Source organism: Prosopis cineraria, unplaced genomic scaffold (assembly GCF_029017545.1).
Source record: "Prosopis cineraria cultivar Desert tree isolate PC_DT_omini unplaced genomic scaffold, ASM2901754v1 PC14, whole genome shotgun sequence".
Lineage (NCBI taxonomy): Eukaryota > Viridiplantae > Streptophyta > Magnoliopsida > Fabales > Fabaceae > Prosopis > Prosopis cineraria.
Genome location: NW_026555345.1, coordinates 12,080,052 through 12,098,560, shown reverse-complemented (window position 1 = coordinate 12,098,560; position 18,509 = coordinate 12,080,052). Strand labels below are relative to the sequence as shown.

The following is an 18,509-nucleotide window of genomic DNA, read 5'->3' as shown; positions in this document are numbered from 1 at the left end:
TAAATGATATAATCATCTTAAAATAATATATAAATAACAAATATTAAATAAATAAGAAAATAATATAGGTTGAAGATTCTGTTTAATAAATAAAAAAAAACCATTGCTGTAATATGCACTAGATTAATATTTTTAAAATTATAATATTTTATATTTTGTGTGATGAAATTTGTTTCATGTATTGTACGGGGGCTAATTCTAGTTAAATGTTAATATCAACAGTTTGTTTCTGGTAAGATTTATGCGGAAAGAGCGGGTCACCGAACGATCTGAGATGGCCCAGAATCCAGCTGGATCATGGACGAGTTCTGGAGAAGTCTAGAGTGTATGTTCGAATGACTTTCGATAAATAATAAATAGCATCAAAGAAGAAACCTGAAAGACACGTACACATCTTTCGAGCGGACTCTCTTTCCGTCTTCGTCCTCGTCGTCGCTCATCAAGATGAAGAGGAAAGTTGATAATGATTTCTCGGTTTCTTCCTCTGCAACCAAGATTCGTCGTCTGGTACTTTCCTTATTCACAGTTATTTTCTTCTTTTCCCAAATATAGCAATCTTCTCTTTACAATTTTTCATTCCGATTTTTATCTTGAATTTTTCACAGGACGCCGATTTGCCGCCGATTCAGCCAGCCGAAGTTTCTCAGCAACCTCCGATTACTCCGGAATTTCCATCCCCAGCATCGGAAAACCAGGAGAGGGCTCTTGTGTTGTTCAAGCCCGTTAATCACTCTCCATTTTTCTCTCCGTCATCTTTCTCTTTCACCGTCGATTCTGACGTTGTTTCGGCGATTAACAGTATGTGTTGATGAGTATCCGTTTTCGCTGTGACTTATTTTTTCTTTCTGTTGTCATGTTGATGATTTATTCCGTACTTGATTTCAACAGATCAACGTCCTTGGTTGAGACAAACTGTAGAGGAAGAAGCAATATGCAGGGACGAGAATAATCGCAACCGTTTGGCTCTTGTGCCATGGGAACCCTCCCAATTCCGTTCTGCACTAAGTGCTCAAGATTCAAACACGGACTCGATGGAATCTGAACAAATGGGAGAAGAAGCATCCATGGACATTGAAGAACAAGATTATAACAACTCATCTATACACCAAACAACAATACATGGTGAATTAACGGGTACCGAGGGGTTGCAGCCATGGCAGCAACAGCACTGCTTGATACCGCAGCTTCCTCAGAATACTTCCACTCCCATTTCATGGACCTGGTAACAAGTGACAGTGATAAATGGGTTGCCACTGTTTGTTTATTCCATTTTTTTTGGGGAACGGTTTAGTGGCAGGAGATTATAGAGCGAATATGGTAGATTATTAGAGTGTTTTCTAGAGAAGGTGAACTGGGTTTCACTCGCTGTACACTTTTTGCTTGAATTTACTAAGCCCTCTGTTCCATGTCAGATTCGTGTTCATCTTCTGGGATGCGAATTGGGAACCTTGTATCACAAATTGTGCAGTGCAGTGAAGTGATGTAAATTAGTGCCTTTTTTGGGTCAAACCATCTTAATTCTAATTCGAATTAAAATGAGCAGCTTTGTCAGCTAGCTTAGAACTAGTGTTTCAGTCCTCACAGACACATACAAAAACAATCCAATTATCGATGGCGAAATGGGGTTTTACTTTGAGGACAGAAAATTCGCCATCCTGTGTAGTCCTTGTTGCAGGCCAGAAAATAATTATTTTAGACTTCACGAACCATGACCGATTGTGATTGAAATCAGGATTTCGAGCTACACTTTGATTTGATTCAGTTATAATTCTGAATTGTGCACACTTTGAAAGGGAAATGAATACCATCTCCGCCAAACTGCTGCTGCTTTTGGAACAGATTAAAATTTCAATCGCCAATATTCTTTGGATTGTGATAGCCAATGGAAATCTGTGACAAGTTTTTTCTCCCCCTTTTACTGCAAGGCCAAGGAAAATCCTTGTAAGGAAATATAATCAGGTCATGCCAGAATTCTCAAGGTTTCTGCATTGTGGTGGTGGTGGTTAAAAATCATGACAACTTAGATTTGATGATTTTTAAACATGTGCCGTTTAGGAAGCCAAAAATCTTGAGGGTTATAACATGAATGTGCCTTCTTGTCCGAATTTTCCGTGGCCTTGTTGCCCTGGGTTTGGAATTATGATTCATAAAAAGTTACTTACCGGAGTTACCTGAAACTTTTGTTACCAACAAATTTTATTCTGGTCTTCTTAGCACCTTCTGCATTGTTGACACCTAAAGGAAGCAAACATCAATATCATTTTCCAATTAAATGTCGAACAATTTTGCACATCTAGAAAAAAAATTAATGAATAAGGAGGATTTTCAACAATGTTTCAATCATGTGAATTATTTAGTTAATGACGCGAGACAGCATCTCCTGGAGATCATCTATGGATGGCAATTTCAGTTCACTAGGAATCGGAAAGATTGCTCTGCTGAATTTTTATGGAGGGAAATTTGGAAATGGCTTATGAATGGGAGTGAAAAGCATTTTTTCTCATATGCTTTTTACAAATTGCTTTAAAGGGAGAAAGAGGTCTTCGTCATCCGTGTTCGTCCTCCCAAATCGCTTTTTACAGATCGTTCCTAGCGTTGTTTTTTCCTTGCCCCGTATGCAATGTGCGTGTGCTAACTGTCTTGAAAACAAGCCTCAGTAGTCGGTACTCCGTAGACGATATGGGAAGATGGCATGGATTTTTGATTCGGGATTTTGGGGAGGCCATTTTAGTCTTTTTGTTCGGTTTCTTAATACGTAGCCCCAAAGGCTTGCTTTGATAGGTATGCCTTAATTTAAAGGAATTGAGGTTGATATTGAAATTGCGATCGGTAATTTGGTGGAAATAACATTTTTAGGGAATATTTATTTTTATTTTATTTTATAATTAAATAAAAATTATGAAAAAATTATAATAGCTTTTAAAATAATAAAAAGAAAAAAAAAATGTAACGTCGCGATCACTCTCCTTCTCTCTGAAGAGCAAAAAAGGCCACTGCCTTTGCTTTCTGACCATGAAGTTTCCTTTCAATGTCCACTGCTCCTTGTCTTCTTCCTCCTCTTTAATCCTTTGGATCAAATGCTTCAACTCCATGCCTTTTCACAACGAGCATGCCTCCTCCTCCTCTTATTTGTTGTTGTTGGCTTGTTGCTCTTCTAGTCTTTTATCACGCTTTTGTTATTATTATCATTGTGTGGTAAAATTTAATTAACCTTCGATGCTGTCAGCTTTCTAGGCAGAAGATGATGATCACCTCATAGCATGAATCGACGACAAAACCTTTTTGGTTTTGCCTAGAAATCATGAAGAGCACAAAAAAAAAAAAAAATTCAAGTTGAGGAGTGACGAGTCTCTTAGACGGAAAAGGAATGATGGAGATCAAAGTAGATTGACGGATTGATGGAGATCAATGAACTAGGGGCTTCATTGGTGATGTAGAATGATGGACTGATGAAGACCAACGAAGTGAGGTCTTTGCGGACAAAATTCATATAGGCATTTTTGTCAAATTACTATGAACAAGGATAATTTTCCAATCATATGACTAGTTTCTCAATGCCAAAGAGATGAGTATGAGTAATTCTATCGAAGTAGTATTTAGCAATCCCAAGCTTGCCTCAATCACTCATACCAAACACATTAAATTGAGCTTTTTCCAATATCAATCGCAGACCTAACCTTTTAGTTTTCATACCAAACAAGGTGGAAATGGTCTATGTAATATTTTAAATTTTAATTTTCAGATTAACTAAGATTAATTATGATAATTGAGTAATTAACATGGTGTGTGGTTAGAGAGGTATAATGATTGATTTTGGTTATATTTCAACTCTAATTATGGGCTCAAATTGAAGATGGGCCACTCGGGCATTGAAAGGAGAAGAAAATAAGGAAGAAGTGCTTTTGTGTCACACACTGCAGTATGAAATAGATTCGCCACGACACATAGCCCTTTTATGTAGAATTTAACTCATGAAATGAGGCAGAAACAAAAAGAAGAAAAAGGAAAAAAAAAAGAAGAGGATGACTTCAGCTTTATTAGGATTTGTATTTGGATGATATTGGAAGTATTTTGAAGCCAGAAACATTTAAGGTAAGTATCTTAAACTCTATTTTTTTTCCTATCTGTTTTACATTTATGAAGTTTTTAGTTATGGTTTAATAGTGGGAGATGATGTTTGATCTATATAGCTTTTGAGCTCGAATCCATTGACTTAAATGGAATTAATGAGAGTTGATTGGAGTATTTAAACCTAGAACTAATGAGTTTTTGACATCCTTGCTTGGTAAATATCATTAATATCCAAAAATGACATTAGTGAGGGTTGTTGGAAGAGTTATAATGCCATTAATGGGAGTTTCATGATTTATTAATATTATTGGGGACTAAAGAGAGTTAATAAATTTAATGGATAAGGCCAAAGGTAAAAATTGATGCTGTTAGGTAATGGAAAAGTGAAAATGTGAGTTGATAGTCTACTCTTGACAATGTTGATGAAGTTTAATTAACTTAGTTAATTATAGATTAAGCTTTTGTACTCCATCTTAGCTTAGGAATCAAGTTAAAAGCTTAGAATATTGAAGGGTAAATTTTTGATCTCTCAAAGGTTTGAGGTAATTGAGAAAAATTTTCTTTAGATTGTTGTATGTTAATTGCAATATGTTGTAAAATATGTATTTTGTGAACGTGTGAAACATGCTATGGAACCGTGTGATTATGTTATTACTTTGGTTTGAACTAAAGATGAAAAGAGATTTTGAAATGATTTTTTGAGTTCCATGGTAATAATTAACTGAGTGTTGATAATGATTAAAAATAGGAATATATATGTTAATGTGAAATGAGATTTGATGCTCACTTAGGTAATGCACGATCATGAGCCTAATATGTTTGATTTTGATAATGAATAAACTAGATTTGTGAAGAATAAGTGAGCATCATACATGGTATGATCATTAGGTGGGAATTCGCCTAGGGATTGGGAGTAGCGAAAATTCATATGATATTTAAGCTGCCCTTTGGTACATCGGGGCATAGCCTTGTCTTACAGTTTGTCGAAGGACTATTCCATAGTTTGTTGAGGGACTAGAACTTAGCTATCTCCACCATTTTATTGAGGAGGTTATTCTAGGGTATATGGCACCCTAAAGATTTGAGAGTAGGGGAAGTTGTGGTTTTAGAGTGAGTCATGTGATCTTTGGCCACACAATTGGTGAGCTTGGGTAGTCCAGTCACACGGATAGAGTCCTATTCAGTGTTATAGTCCACAGTTTCAGTCAGAGAAAATAAGAAGGGTATAAGAATGATTGATCATTGTCTATGTAAGTTTATGACGTGTCAAATGATTGAATTGTGGCAAGTCGTGTTGATATTAGGTCATAGCCATATGTTTGAGTGTCTTGTGGCCATATACCATGTGATTAAATGGAAGTGAATTGGTTGAAAAGCGATATGTTGTGAAATATATGGAACTATGTGCTAAAGCATGTCTTCAAGAAAAATCTCTTTCCATGCTTGTTTTTATTTCAATTGATATGCTACTATATAGGGTAGGTTTTACCTTAGTTACTAAATGATCAGACTCACTCCTTTTTTAACATTTTACAAGCTCTAGCTTCGATGCAAAGAGGAATAAAGCTCAGGAGGCTTATGAATTAGTGAATTCCTATCATATGCCTCTATGTTTAGCCATTCCTTCTATGTAATAGATTTGCATTGCTAATTTTAGGATGCATTTCATTTATACTTGCATTATATGGTTATCCATGATGTTTGATTTGTATTTTAGGCTAAGTGCTGGATATGATAAATTGTGAATGTTGATAGGGTCAAAATACGAGTGCAAGTGTAGTAAAGTTGTTTAAAGTAAGATATTAATGATTTTGAATAGAATGCAATGAATTACCTCCTCCTTCTGTTTTTGGTATTAAAGGGATTAAGGAGTGATTTTGTGCTATATTGGTATTTGAGTGCATGTGGTGTGTTATACTAGTAGTCTTAGGTCCAATGCATATGGTTTAGGTATTAGAAGTGGCTTTTGGCACTTGTTTTGAATTTGGACACCCTTTTTGATTGTGAAAGTTGTAAAGTGGAAAAAATATGTTTCGATATTCAACTTCCTGATGTAACTTGTTTTTGAAAGTAATATCAATTCCATTAACTAATTTATGAGAAGAGCTTTTCGTAGATACCTAGATCATGTTATTCGAATGTCAAATGAATAAATGAGGCATGTTAGAAGTTGCCTCAATTTTATTGTCAAATGATAGTAAAATTTGCTATCAAGAAAACATGCAACACGCCATGGCACATTGCACAGAGGACAACAAGGAGCTATTCAAAATCTTAGTGAAAGATTGGATTTATTATCTCATGTTTGCTTTTCGTGAAAAAATACCAATTGAAGTGGAGGGTTTCTTCAAACAAGGAGCTGGGTCAACTATTCAATCAAATAATATTGAGCATGTTTCCCATCTCTTCTTGAGAAACAAGTGGGCTATTTCTTTTCAAAATATTGCTCAATTTCATATGTGGCAATTCCGCCAAGACCTCTTCATTAGTTAGAGGCGCGGCACAGAGTGTCCAAGTAACAGCGTATTGTTCAGTTTTCAATACATTGAGATTTTTTAATTGTTTTCAACTTCTTTCATTCCTCTGAGATATCCTATGCTTCCATAACTTGATTTTTACTTTGATTAAAGAGTTCATGAATGTTTTTAGCTCAAATTGGATTATGAAAACTTGAGATTTCTTAATTTTAAATTTCAAACTTGGTAATCTCTTTAAAAGTTAATCTCTTGATTGTCTTGGTTTTTGGTCTCAATGGTGTTTGGGTAATGAGAGTTTTATAATCTACCCATGCCATTGGTTGCATGCTAATAAAGAGAATCCCAAAAAACAAAGAACAAGTCTTTACAATACCTTGAAGAATCATCTTTGAGTTACGAATCTCAAGTGTTTTCATAATAAATACACGAGAACAATGAGAGTAAGACTAGAGGGAGGGTTTTTTTTTCGCATAGAGAGGTAAGTTTCACTTAAGTTGGGTAGGTTTCTCGTGACCTTGTTAGTTTCTTTCTTGTTGAAAAAGCTATTCCCCTCATCTTTAAAAATAATAATGAATAGGAATAAATATTTTGATATTTGAGAATATTTGAATTCCATGAATTTTTTTTGAGAGAGACAGAGGGAGTTTTATGTTTTTTTAAAAAATAAAATAAGAGAAAATATTAAAAAGACTTTATACAAATTGTTGCACCCCGCACGAAAGTCAAAGGCACTTTCTTGAAGAGAGAGTCGATGAAGTAGACATGTTTTGTGAAGATGTGTATTACTTGTACTTGGACAAGAAGATCTTATGAGGCTTTACTATTCCTTGGGGTTGGCTTTAGGCCTTTCCTATTTAGCTTAGGTCGAGGGTGAAGAAGCCATCGGTGAGGCACCATTATGGAAGAGCGACAACACAACTATAAATAATTTAAAGGAAAAACATAATTTTTGGACTTAAAAGTTTCATAACATTTTATTTTTAATCCCTGTAATTTTTTTAACGTTTTCAATCCCTATAATTTTAGATTGAGTGATTTTTGTTTCTAGGTCCATATAATTTCCATTTTTTCAATGGTTTTAATTCCTAGAGGGACTGTAAACATTGAAAGAAAAACTACATAAATTACAAGCAAAACCCAATGAAATTATAAGGATCAAATATTATGTTTTTCCTAATTTAAATCTAATCTAACATTAAATCAACTATACATAATTTAAATGTAATCTAATATTAAATCTAAAAAGAATGAGACTTTGTTACTTAGTAGAGTCATTAATTCAGGTCAAGTTCGACGAACTAGCTTGAACCTGCCTAAACAAAGTTAGAGGTGAGCTTTATTATACGAGCTTTTTAAAAAAAAATGTAGGATACTTTAAGCTTGATTTAAATAAGTCTAGTTGTCAGAATTATTAGTTCTATATGTATGTAGAGTCAATAATTAAGGTTAAGCTCAAACTTGCATGAAAAAAATTAGGGTTGAGCTTGACTATATCGACTTTTCTCAATTCGAATAAGCGGGCTCGAATTGAGCTCGATGCACTGGAATTATTGGTTTTGTTAATTATGCTTATCCACCCATTAATATTTCTCACAACATTATATTTAAAAATACTTCACTCTATTTAACCCTAATCACAATAATCACCTTTCTTACTTGAAAAAAGTTTTGGCTTCTTAGATTTAAAGTTTAAAGTTTAAATCCAATATTGATATGTGTGTGGGAGTGTATACCCACTTTATCTTATGAAAAAGTAAGGGTGTTTAAAACCGATCCAAACTGAAAGGACCGATCCAAACAAATCCAAACTGACAAAAACCGATCAAAACCGAACAACAATTAGGTCTGCTTCGGTTTTTATGATATAAAAACCGATTGGTTCGGTTCAAGTTCGGTTTTGAGTACTAGAAACCGAACCAAACCGAACCAAACTTGATTAAAAAAATTTTATATTTGTAAAATATATAACCATTTATCTACAAGAAGTATTTTATTTTGAATTTTTTATAGTAATAAATAAATATTTTTAAAATACTTGAATGAAAATGCATAATATTAAGTAATTATAATAATCATGTTATGATCATCATTTAATTATTTACAACCTAAAAGCCTCAGCATTCAATTTATCTACAAGAAACATTTTGTTTTGAATTTTGTATAATAAGTTTTTTATTATTTATTAAAATATAGATACATAGATAAACATTTTCAAAGTATTTTAATGAAAATATATAATATTAAATAATTTTAATTTTAAAAACTTATATCAATTTTTATGATTAATTATTGATATCACATTGAAATTTTATTATATTTTTATACCTCTATTTATGAAAAAAAAGAGTCAAAAAAAATTAAATTTAATTTTAGTACATAGCACCATTATGAAAATGGAGAAAAGGAAAAAAAAAAAATTAAAACTTGATCAAGACCTTAACCAAACCGAACCAAACCGAAAATAAAACTGAACCAAACCAAACTTCATAAAAACCGATCAGGTCTCAATTATCAGTAAATCGAATGGTTCGGTTCGGTTTAGTTTTTGCTCAAAACCAAACCAAACCGAACCTATGAACACCCCTGTGAAAAAGGGCCAGCTACTCAGGTAAGGGCAAAATTTAAAAAAAAAAAAAAGAAGTCAAAATAACCACATTATTTTGGAGCATCTTCTCTCCCTAGAGACTGGGCCCACCTTCTCCCGCCGTTTGTTGAACCTCTCTGGAAGTCTGAAGTTTCTAACTCTTGACGACACTCTATATTTCTTCTTTTTCATTTACCACTGTTTGCATTCCACACTGTTATCTCCGCCATCTGAGGAATAAGCCCCATCTTCAAAATGGCCAAAAACAGCGAGATTGTGATAAAAGAGGAAGACCCTAAGGCACCCAGATTCGTTTTTCCATTCTTCCCTAATTTTAAGTTTGATTTGCCTTTCTTGAAGCCAAACCCTTCAAAGCCTGTGGAGGCCTCTGGTAAAGCGGTCGAGAGGCGAACTTCGATGGATGAAGGTACTGGGAACGAGACTGCAAAGCCTAGCTTTGTGAGGTTTCCGAAAACCCAGTTGGTTGTTCCTCCTCCAATGGAGACTGAGGCTGAGGAGTCTGCTAAAACTTCCAATCCTATCATAATCTGGCAGGTATTGTTTTGTTATTCTGTTTTTGAGTGCTTTGATGTGTAGGCTACATATTGATGAAATTGAAGAGGTGGACCACAGATGAGATATTATTCGTTCAATGATTTAATTCAAGTGTTTGTCATGGTCTATTGAAGATGCTACAAGGTTAATAATCAGCAGTATAACTTCCAGGGTTTTATGATGGAACCAGAATTTGAATATTGAAGGGAACAAAAGACAGAGAACTGACAAATGTTGAAAATGAGGTTCAAATAATGCGGTTCTCTCTGTATTTTACTATCCGCAAGCTTTGTGTACAGAGATTGAATTGGACTACATGCCCCTTTTCATTATATTAGTATTTTTTTTTCCTGCTCTTCTCTCTACTTTCTTACGATTTAAATTAAATTTCAATTTGGAATGTCCCACCTAAAAGTTTGTTCAAATTAATATACCCCTCAATTTAAAAGTTTCTATCACGTTACTATTCACCCTTTGTATTGCTTATGGAAAAATCTTGTTAAAACTGAATTTTATGTAATCACGTCGTGTTTAGGAATCCTTGGAGTATGATAATTGAGAAGTTGAATGCCAAGTTAAATTTGTTGCTGAACTTCATGCCATGCTATCCTAATATTGTGTTTGTAGATTAAATTTGTCTTGTAAGAAACTCAAAGTACATTTTTTTTTTTGAGTCAATGTTAGAACTCTTGTATGTGGTTTAGGATGGGTAGGAATCAAATCTAAAAGGGGGACTAACCAGTCTTCTATAACTTAAAATTTATTTTGCGCAGTACATTTATGTCGGTACTCAAATATTCAATAAGTGAGTAACATGAGGCTGTCAGGGTGCTTTGATAAGTTCCCCTGTATAATCTGAGTAATTTCATGTTTTGGTTTCGCATTTTTACTGTATGACACAACTACTTTTGTACTCGCATGATGAAATGATTCCCTTAACTCATGATGAAGTTAATTGAGTCCCCATCTTATCCCATAATTGGATGGGATGTTCAAGGGTTTTATCTGTTTCACTCTAAAATTTTAGTTACCTGTATTTCTTATGTTCCATGCTTAATATGGTGACATGCAATAAATTTTCTCTGGGAGATTCCTTGTCACCATTATTGGAATACATATCAGAAATTACAAACTTCCTTACTACTTGATGGCATGCAGCCCACGGGCGTGCTGTTTGTGGCACTTTGAATTGCAGCAGTAAGTGCAGTGCTCTCGCTTAAAAGCTTATTTCATAGTAATATAGAAAGAAGAGAACAAAAGACTGACAAAAATTCCAACAAGCATCCAATTTTCTAATGTATCAAGCATAAACTATGTAAAATGGTGGTACCTACTTTTTGGTTGGAATCATACTTTTCTGCTATTGGATTCTTCCTTCCTTCCTTGTTTTTTTTGAAAAATAATTCTTGCTAACATCTTCTCTGGAAATTAATGTATTTCATGAAAATATAAATAAACTTGGAAAAAAATTAGACGATAAGATAGAATGTGTTGGATGCTTACTATAAAAAACGAAGACATAAAAAAAGGGAGTAAAAAATAGTGGTTAAGAAAAAGAAGGGGAAAAACAATACAGTACAGTGAAAAAAGTAGAGACAGATGGGGAAAAAGAGAAAACAACAGAGAGGGTGCCTCCAGCCATCGAGGAGCCCTTAAGACTATCAGCATGGGAGAGGGGGATTTAAATGAAAGGTTTTTCCTGGCTTGTCATGTGCGCTGTACTGGAAGTGCCTATAGTGAGGGGCATAGTGCACTAGCTTGGTTGTGCAGCAACATAGCTTTGGTGCATTGCATACTTTTAAAAAGTATGGTCACTTTTGTATTCATACAATGGATGGTTAGGAAAAACCTAATGAGGGATTGCTGTATTTCCAAGAAGGATGCATTTACTGTAAATATTTCTACGAGCACCTGATGTATTTTCACACTTTTATGTATTGGCTGGAGGGCCTTAGATCATGGATTGAGCCACCCCACCAATTAGTTGCACAACAGCTGGAAATCCACACAATTAGTTGCACAGCAGCTGGAAATCCACACCAGGTCTCCCTGAGGCTGAGGGAGTTTCCCCCTTTCCAACCCATTTGTATAAGGTTTCTATGGTGAATATGTTAATTGAAAATTCATTCGATTATTCACTGAAGGATAGATGTTCATTGCTAGGCAGAAAAGACAGCAACAAGAGGGCCAGTTTACATGTGGAATTGTGGATGAGTTCGAAGAGACACATGAAATTGAATGACAATTGATAAATGATAAATGATTGTTGTGAAGTCCTAAACGAAATTTGATTCTATCAAGCCCAATAGTTGTTAGAGTAATCTTATTAAGACCTTTACTCTGATGGTCGAATCTATAATATCCCGATGGCAGATGAGGTATTTGGATGTATTACCCTGCTATCGATATCTTCGAAATGTTAGTATACTGTATTCTTCATTGGCCATATAGACTATAATTTATAGCAGTAATTTGTCCCTCCGTCTGTGTGTGTGTGTGTGTGTGATAGTATGAATGGAGGTAAACATCTCCAGGTCAACTAAATGTTATGTACTTGCAGTTGCATTAACACCCCAAAATTGGGCACTTTAATCTGTGTTATTCGACCTGCATGTTAGATGAATTGTTCTCTGGCTTTTCTATTTTTTATAATTCAACTCATATCATTAATCTGACAGCCTTCAGCCTATGTTACTGTATGAATATTGTCTTTTTTCCTTGCAATACATCACATGAACAATGCGATAGGGACTGAGTATAATTCGTTTGTTGTACTGATTGCCTTTTGGGTATGAATACGGCGCCCTGCTCACTTGGTATCTTCTGAGGTTATATGCCCTCCTTGGCTGAGTTAATAACTTAATATGTCCATGCCAATAAACTGGCGAGAGGCTTGGCTTGTTATTCTTATATGTGTGTATGAACAAAATATACTTTTAACTCTTTGTAATATATACTCCCTCCAGTCCCTATCTTAGGGTGCCTTTTAGAAGGATTCTTTGGTCCTTAATATAAGGTATTTGATGAGGTATTAATTATGTTTTTTCAATATTACCCCTATTGAAAGTTTATTTTTTCATTAACCATCTCTTAGTTCCAGTAAGGCAGTTAGAGATATCCTGTAATTGGGACTGGAGGAAGTATGTAGAAGGAAGATAATTGACACGGTTTATGATTTATAAGGTCACATCAAGCAATAATGATTTTAAACAGTATTATCATTATCATTGTTTTACCATATCATGTTTCTCTGATTTTTGTTCTTTTAACAAGTTCAAATGCTCCCCATCAATGCAGGGGGTCAAGTTTTATTCAGTATAGTGAGTGATGAATGATAATTTTACTGTTAATTCCAGGTATACGCATTAGGAGCAATCCTTGTTTCAAGGTGGGTTTGGGCAAGATGGAACGAGAGGAAGCCTAAAGGGAGGAACCCCAATGATGATAATGACCAAAATAGGCCTCCATCAGATGTGAATAATGAGGGTCGACCATTTGATAATGAATAGAGATTTTTGCATTTTCTGTATAGCTTGAATTATTAGATATGCCAACTCACTTCAATATCTTCTCATTGGCTATGTGAATGACTGATGCTTTAGAAAGTCTCTTGTTAGCTTCGCACAAGTCTTTTGCTTGATTGATACATGATGATCTTGACTCTCACAGTACTCTTCCTGCCTGCTCACATGAACTTTGATGTTGAGTTTATGGCTGTTTTAAAACCAACTAAATTTATGTTACATGAATTGAATTTGAATCTGGATAGGGTGGTTCTCAACATTCGTCCCTACTATGATGAACTCTATTTTGTATGATACGTCCTTGTGCTTGTCTAGTTTTTGTGTCCCATTCATAAAGTGGTAGGCATTTTGTGGTCCGTTCAACCTACACTGCCCTAAGCATTTTTGACTTCCATGGTTCTATAAAGTTAGTTTATAGGTATCAAGCGAGGGTTGACTTTCATGGTTGGAGGGGTGTTTACATCTAATATCCAACTGTGTCCTCAATAAGAGAAGACTTGTGAGTAACCAAATAATTGGTTTACGGGTGAATCTCTCCTACCCCACCGTGTCTGTGAGTGTGTGTGGAAGGCATTTAGTTATCATGTTCATCACACCTAAAATATGCTAAAAAGAATGATTTACATGGTTCAATAAAATTATTTTTCAAATGAATCTATTTATGAATATTAGATCAAGAATTCATACATAAAATTTAATGTTTTAATTTGAGAATAATCATTTAATAAAGTTTAAGGAGCTGTTTGTTTGTTCGTAATGGGAAAGGATGAAAATATAGTCGATTAAAGAAATAAGAATAAGAGTGAATTAAATTACTTTCTTTTTCATAGTAAATATAATAAAATTTAATATAACATAATATAAATGTGATAATTATCACTTTTTCTACAAATCTTATAAATTAGAATTTTCAACTTCATAAATTAAATTATCTTTCTCCCTTCATGAACATATCTTTTTTATAAACATCAAAGTTATAGACAATAAAAAGATAAATCATAAGGATAAAGTCACCAATGAAAAAGGATCAAACAAGTCTGTAAATGGCTACAGAAATTCTCTCTTCTACATGTTGATCATTCTATTTTTATCTTTATTTTTGTTATCCAATCATTTCCTTTCCAACAACCAAATGGATTCTAAATTTGACTACTAACTATTTTTTTCATTAGTTTATAACGATATGAAATATTAAATGTCACAGTGGAAGTTTATAAGGTGGCCAAATGCTATAACTTGTATGTTATGATTAAATTCAGTAGTAGTTAGACTACGTGAACATTTGGGGAATCCGTAGCAACTTTTAGAGCCTCTTTGTTTTTTTCCCCCCAACATCAAGCTACTTGAAAATCCAATTATGTTATGATGTTGAGATTGTTGATATGTATATGTGTGTATATATATATATAGTGGAAGAAAAAGCTTGTGTATACTTTTTAGTCTACTTGAAAAAAACTAGTCATACATGCCACAAATTAATTTCTAAGTACTACTAATGTAGTTAATGACAACTTAAGTCAAATCCCCAATGAATTGGTGTAAGGTAGAGCTAAATTGAATTCAAAGAGTGAATAAACAACAACAATGAAGTTTGATTTGGTTACCTACTTGATTGCAAAAGTAAACTAAAGTAATGTTTTATGGATTTTCCAAGTTTAGGAACACAAAGCAAGCGAATTGTGGATGTTTTTTTGTTTTGGCAATGCAAGTGAATGATCTCTAGGAGTTGGATCTAGAAGCAATCTCAGTCAACTTCAATTGGGCATGGTTTACCATTTTCATTGGTCTTATGTAGCTCAAGAAACTACTTGAACATAGCCTCACCTAGCCATCACAAATTCTCTTTCATGAAGTGCTTGATGTTTGGCACGTATGTCACTAATGATTCAAATGAGTATATGAATGTAGGCACATCTTGAGATCGCACGATAAAAGGTCATACAAGTCATTTTTATTATTATAACAGGTTGAAAATTTGTTGATGAGATCATTAACGGATTGACATATATATAAGTTTAAACTATACTATAATTACTTGACTTTATATCTCATTGAAATTGTGAAATTGTCGCTAACTGGAGAGCAAAACAAGAGAATGTAAAGTTGCCAAGCACCATGTCAAAAATAACTCAATGTATTTTCTTAATTCAGTGTAGGTCGTAATAATTAATATTTTAAATGCTAGTCCAAGGGTTGATAATGTTATTAAGACTCTTATATTATTAAATTAATTCATAATTATAATATAAAATTAAATAAATATAAAAATAATGTCAATATTAATAACGTTAAAAAGGTATTTTAAATGTTAGTCCAAGGGTTGATAATGTTATTAAGACTCTTATATTATTAAATTAATTCATAATTATAATATAATATTAAATAAATATAAAAATAATGTCAATATTAATAACGTTAAAAAGGTTAGTCAAACTTTTTTTATTTATATTTTCTAATTTTTAACTATAAATTTTCAGAATAATTATTCAAACTTTGTTTTCTTCTTTTTTTTTTTAATTTTTTAGAATATATTTTATAGAATACCAGTTCTTCAAATAATTCAAACAGGCCCTCGTTTATTCTGAACTTGCTTTTTGTAATCCAAAGCCTACATATAGTGATGCGTTTTTTTTTTTTTTGGAGAAAAATCTTTATAGTCCAGTAGGCATGTTGAGAAAAATAAAAAGAATGAAAAATGACAAGATTTGATGGTAAACAAGTATTATTAAATAAGCATCATGATATCTAAATAGACAGTATAGAAAAAGTAGGGGAAAAATCATTTCCTACCCTCAAGACACACTCATCTTTTAGGAATGAAGGTGGTAGCATTAAATTGAATGCAAATAAAGAGTGGCTCTAACATACACCAATTTACAACAAACTTTTCCTGCCATATACACCTGTCCATCTGTGTCTAGACCAATTTTGAATAGAAACTTCACTTATTACCTGTACAACAACAGTTATCTTTAGCTTCTACCATTTGCTATACCTGCATACAACAATATAGACCACCACATCAATGATCAATTTATTTTCCCAAGCTTACCAGACATGTCTGTACTGTACTGACATGGTCTTAAGTCTGAACAATTCCCGGGACCTGGCACAGAGCCAAATCTTGCCGTCTTCATTTGTCATCTGGAAATTCAAATAGAACTCTTGACTACGCTACAGTACAGGAAAAAGAAAAAAAAAACCAAAACTTGATACTTTTTGGACCTGAATTCCCTGATCACTCAGGCTTGAAATAATCATCATTAATTAAGAGTTGATCAAGAGCATCAAAGTTTGCCTTTAGACCAACAAACTGGCTGCCACGTTGAGCACAAACAGAATTGGGCCACCTGCAATGTCCATCTTGGGAACGAAACGGGCATAGAGTTTCACATACTTGACTAATAGCAATGTTTGCATCATTGTCATGTTCTGTAATTGTTACCGATGCAGATAAATCCTTTTTATCATCAAATTCCTTTCCGTTTAGAGAATACTTCAAGTTTTGAGCTGCTTCAGCTGGACAGATTTCAATATCAACAATACTATCATCGCTGCTAGAGAAGTAAACCTTGCGTCCAATTGACTGAATTGCCCTCTTCATCACCACATTTTCTTTGTTTGTTCTTTTGGCAATGTTCATAGCTGATATTCTTAGTTGCTTCTCGTTTCTACGTTCTACTTTCAGTGATTCCATGGCATTTGCAATTTCGTCGGCTTTCTTCTCCGCCTCTTCCTTAGCCTGATACCATCCCACCAGAAAGACAATTGCATCATTAATATAAAAGACCAGACAGGTTATCAGTTCATTTCATGGGTGAAAAAAAACAATCAGCATCGGATTCAAATTAGTTCGTTTGCATGAAGAATACAGGCCTCCAGGTTTAAGGAGACGCTAGTACAACATAGAACAAGAACAAGAACCAAGAACCAAAAAAACAAAAAACTCAACAAATTAACATCAAGAGAACACAAGATAAGGCATGATGTTTTTGATTTATAGGAAGCCTATATTAGAAATACTCGTGAACCTGAAATAAAAATACTACAAAGTTTAGCTCTACTAAGATATGCTTGTAAGATAACATATGCCCAGACTCGACACCTTTATTGATAATCACATTAATTATAAGTAAATCCCAATTTACCTCAAATTCCTAATTAAAATGACATCTTAATTTGGTCAAATAAACAAAGTCGAACTATGGGACTTCATGCATAAAAGTGAGCACATGGCAATTCACAAATGAACAGATGGGTGAAGGGACTGGCTTTTATGCAGTAATCATAAGTGGAGGAAAGCCACTACCTTCCTCATCTCACAGAAATTTAAAGCCATCTTCCTACATTCTGATTCAATCTCCCCAGCCTGTGATTCTTCTGGACAAACCCAACGCAGATGGAATTGGGGCCACAAAGTTGGGGCTAAAGCTGCTGCAGGAGGCCGAAGATGACCATCATGCTTTGACGGGTCATAAAAGAGGTTATAATGCACATGAGAACCACTTTCTGAAGCCCGCAGCTCAGCTAGGTATGCCCACAAACATCCACATGCTTCAAAAACATTCAATTGTTGCCTTTCCTTCTCACTGAATAAGATCAAGCATTCAAAACATCATATTATGTTCTATACATAACAACAACACACGTGCAGTTTCATTTATGCTTATACACAATTTACTTATTTCAGCCTTATTGATCCATTTAGAAAAGGAATCATCCAGTCTTTTACCTTAAATACATAAAAGAGGTGGAGGGTGATTAGACCAATACTTTAACATCCCACAAGTTTAAATTTCCAATTATGAATTAATAATGTAATTAAATGGAGTTTGGCCATAAGATGTAGTTATGTGATGATTAGGGATGCTCTAGAGACATTTCACATTGTTGGACAAAGAAAATATCCTTATATTTAACAATATATATATATATTTCACATTTCACATTTCACATTCCAAACAATGTATTGAAGACACCATAGACATTCCGTAGGATAGAAAATTGCTTGAAAAAAGAAATACTCCTCTGGTCAGATTTATAGTGCGCAGAGTGAGAGAGAGAGAGAGAGAGTATTTGTAGAATTGAGCAGAAAGAAATTCTTATTTCTCCAAGAAATATACAGTGAGATATATACAGCAGTGAAGGGGGTCGTAAATACCTCAAAATCAGTGAGAGAATCAGGAAAAGTAAATCCATAGTCAAAACCCTGATATATCTCTCCCATCTATAGCAAGTATAATTTACAATTTGAGATATTCTCAGCCTAACCACAGGATTTGTTTTGATCCTAGTTAT

The 18,509-nt window shown here is 34.0% G+C and overlaps 3 protein-coding genes across 9 annotated transcripts in view; 2 read left to right on the top strand and 1 right to left on the bottom strand.

Annotated features, from left to right (window-relative positions):
- Window positions 1-320: 320 nt before the first annotated feature.
- Window positions 321-1,555, top strand: LOC129293663 (uncharacterized). Its single transcript, XM_054931744.1, has 3 exons — window positions 321-507; window positions 606-798; window positions 889-1,555. The coding sequence occupies exons 1-3, from the start codon at window positions 445-447 to the stop codon at window positions 1,224-1,226; spliced, it is 594 nt and encodes a 197-aa protein (XP_054787719.1). The 5' UTR covers window positions 321-444; the 3' UTR covers window positions 1,227-1,555.
- A 7,677-nt stretch (window positions 1,556-9,232) lies between these two features.
- LOC129292638 (uncharacterized) lies at window positions 9,233-13,453 on the top strand. Its single transcript, XM_054930226.1, has 2 exons — window positions 9,233-9,687; window positions 13,044-13,453. The coding sequence occupies exons 1-2, from the start codon at window positions 9,388-9,390 to the stop codon at window positions 13,194-13,196; spliced, it is 453 nt and encodes a 150-aa protein (XP_054786201.1). The 5' UTR covers window positions 9,233-9,387; the 3' UTR covers window positions 13,197-13,453.
- A 2,462-nt stretch (window positions 13,454-15,915) lies between these two features.
- Window positions 15,916-18,509, bottom strand: part of LOC129292684 (phosphatidylinositol-3-phosphatase myotubularin-1-like) — a 42,744-nt gene continuing 40,150 nt past the window's right edge. For 2 of the 7 annotated variants that reach the window (XM_054930283.1, XM_054930285.1), the window contains 2 exons: window positions 17,521-17,800; window positions 15,916-16,953 (listed from right to left, as the gene is read on the bottom strand). In XM_054930283.1, the coding sequence (XP_054786258.1) occupies window positions 16,450-16,953; window positions 17,521-17,800 (784 nt within the window). In that variant the 3' untranslated portion in view covers window positions 15,916-16,449. The remainder of the gene's footprint in view (window positions 16,954-17,520; window positions 17,801-18,509) is intronic. The other 5 variants (XR_008588944.1, XR_008588945.1, XR_008588942.1 and 2 more) reach the window with 5 other exon arrangements.

Bases quoted from the DNA above. Each gene is read 5' to 3' on its own strand.
- LOC129293663 (XM_054931744.1), top strand. From the start codon at position 445: ATGAAGAGGAAAGTTGATAATGATTTCTCGGTTTCTTCCTCTGCAACC. The intron at 508-605 runs GTACTTTCCTTA...AATTTTTCACAG, and splicing joins CAACCAAGATTCGTCGTCTG to GACGCCGATTTGCCGCCGAT. The intron at 799-888 runs GTATGTGTTGAT...TGATTTCAACAG, and splicing joins CGTTGTTTCGGCGATTAACA to ATCAACGTCCTTGGTTGAGA.
- LOC129292638 (XM_054930226.1), top strand. From the start codon at position 9,388: ATGGCCAAAAACAGCGAGATTGTGATAAAAGAGGAAGACCCTAAGGCA. The intron at 9,688-13,043 runs GTATTGTTTTGT...TGTTAATTCCAG, and splicing joins ATCCTATCATAATCTGGCAG to GTATACGCATTAGGAGCAAT.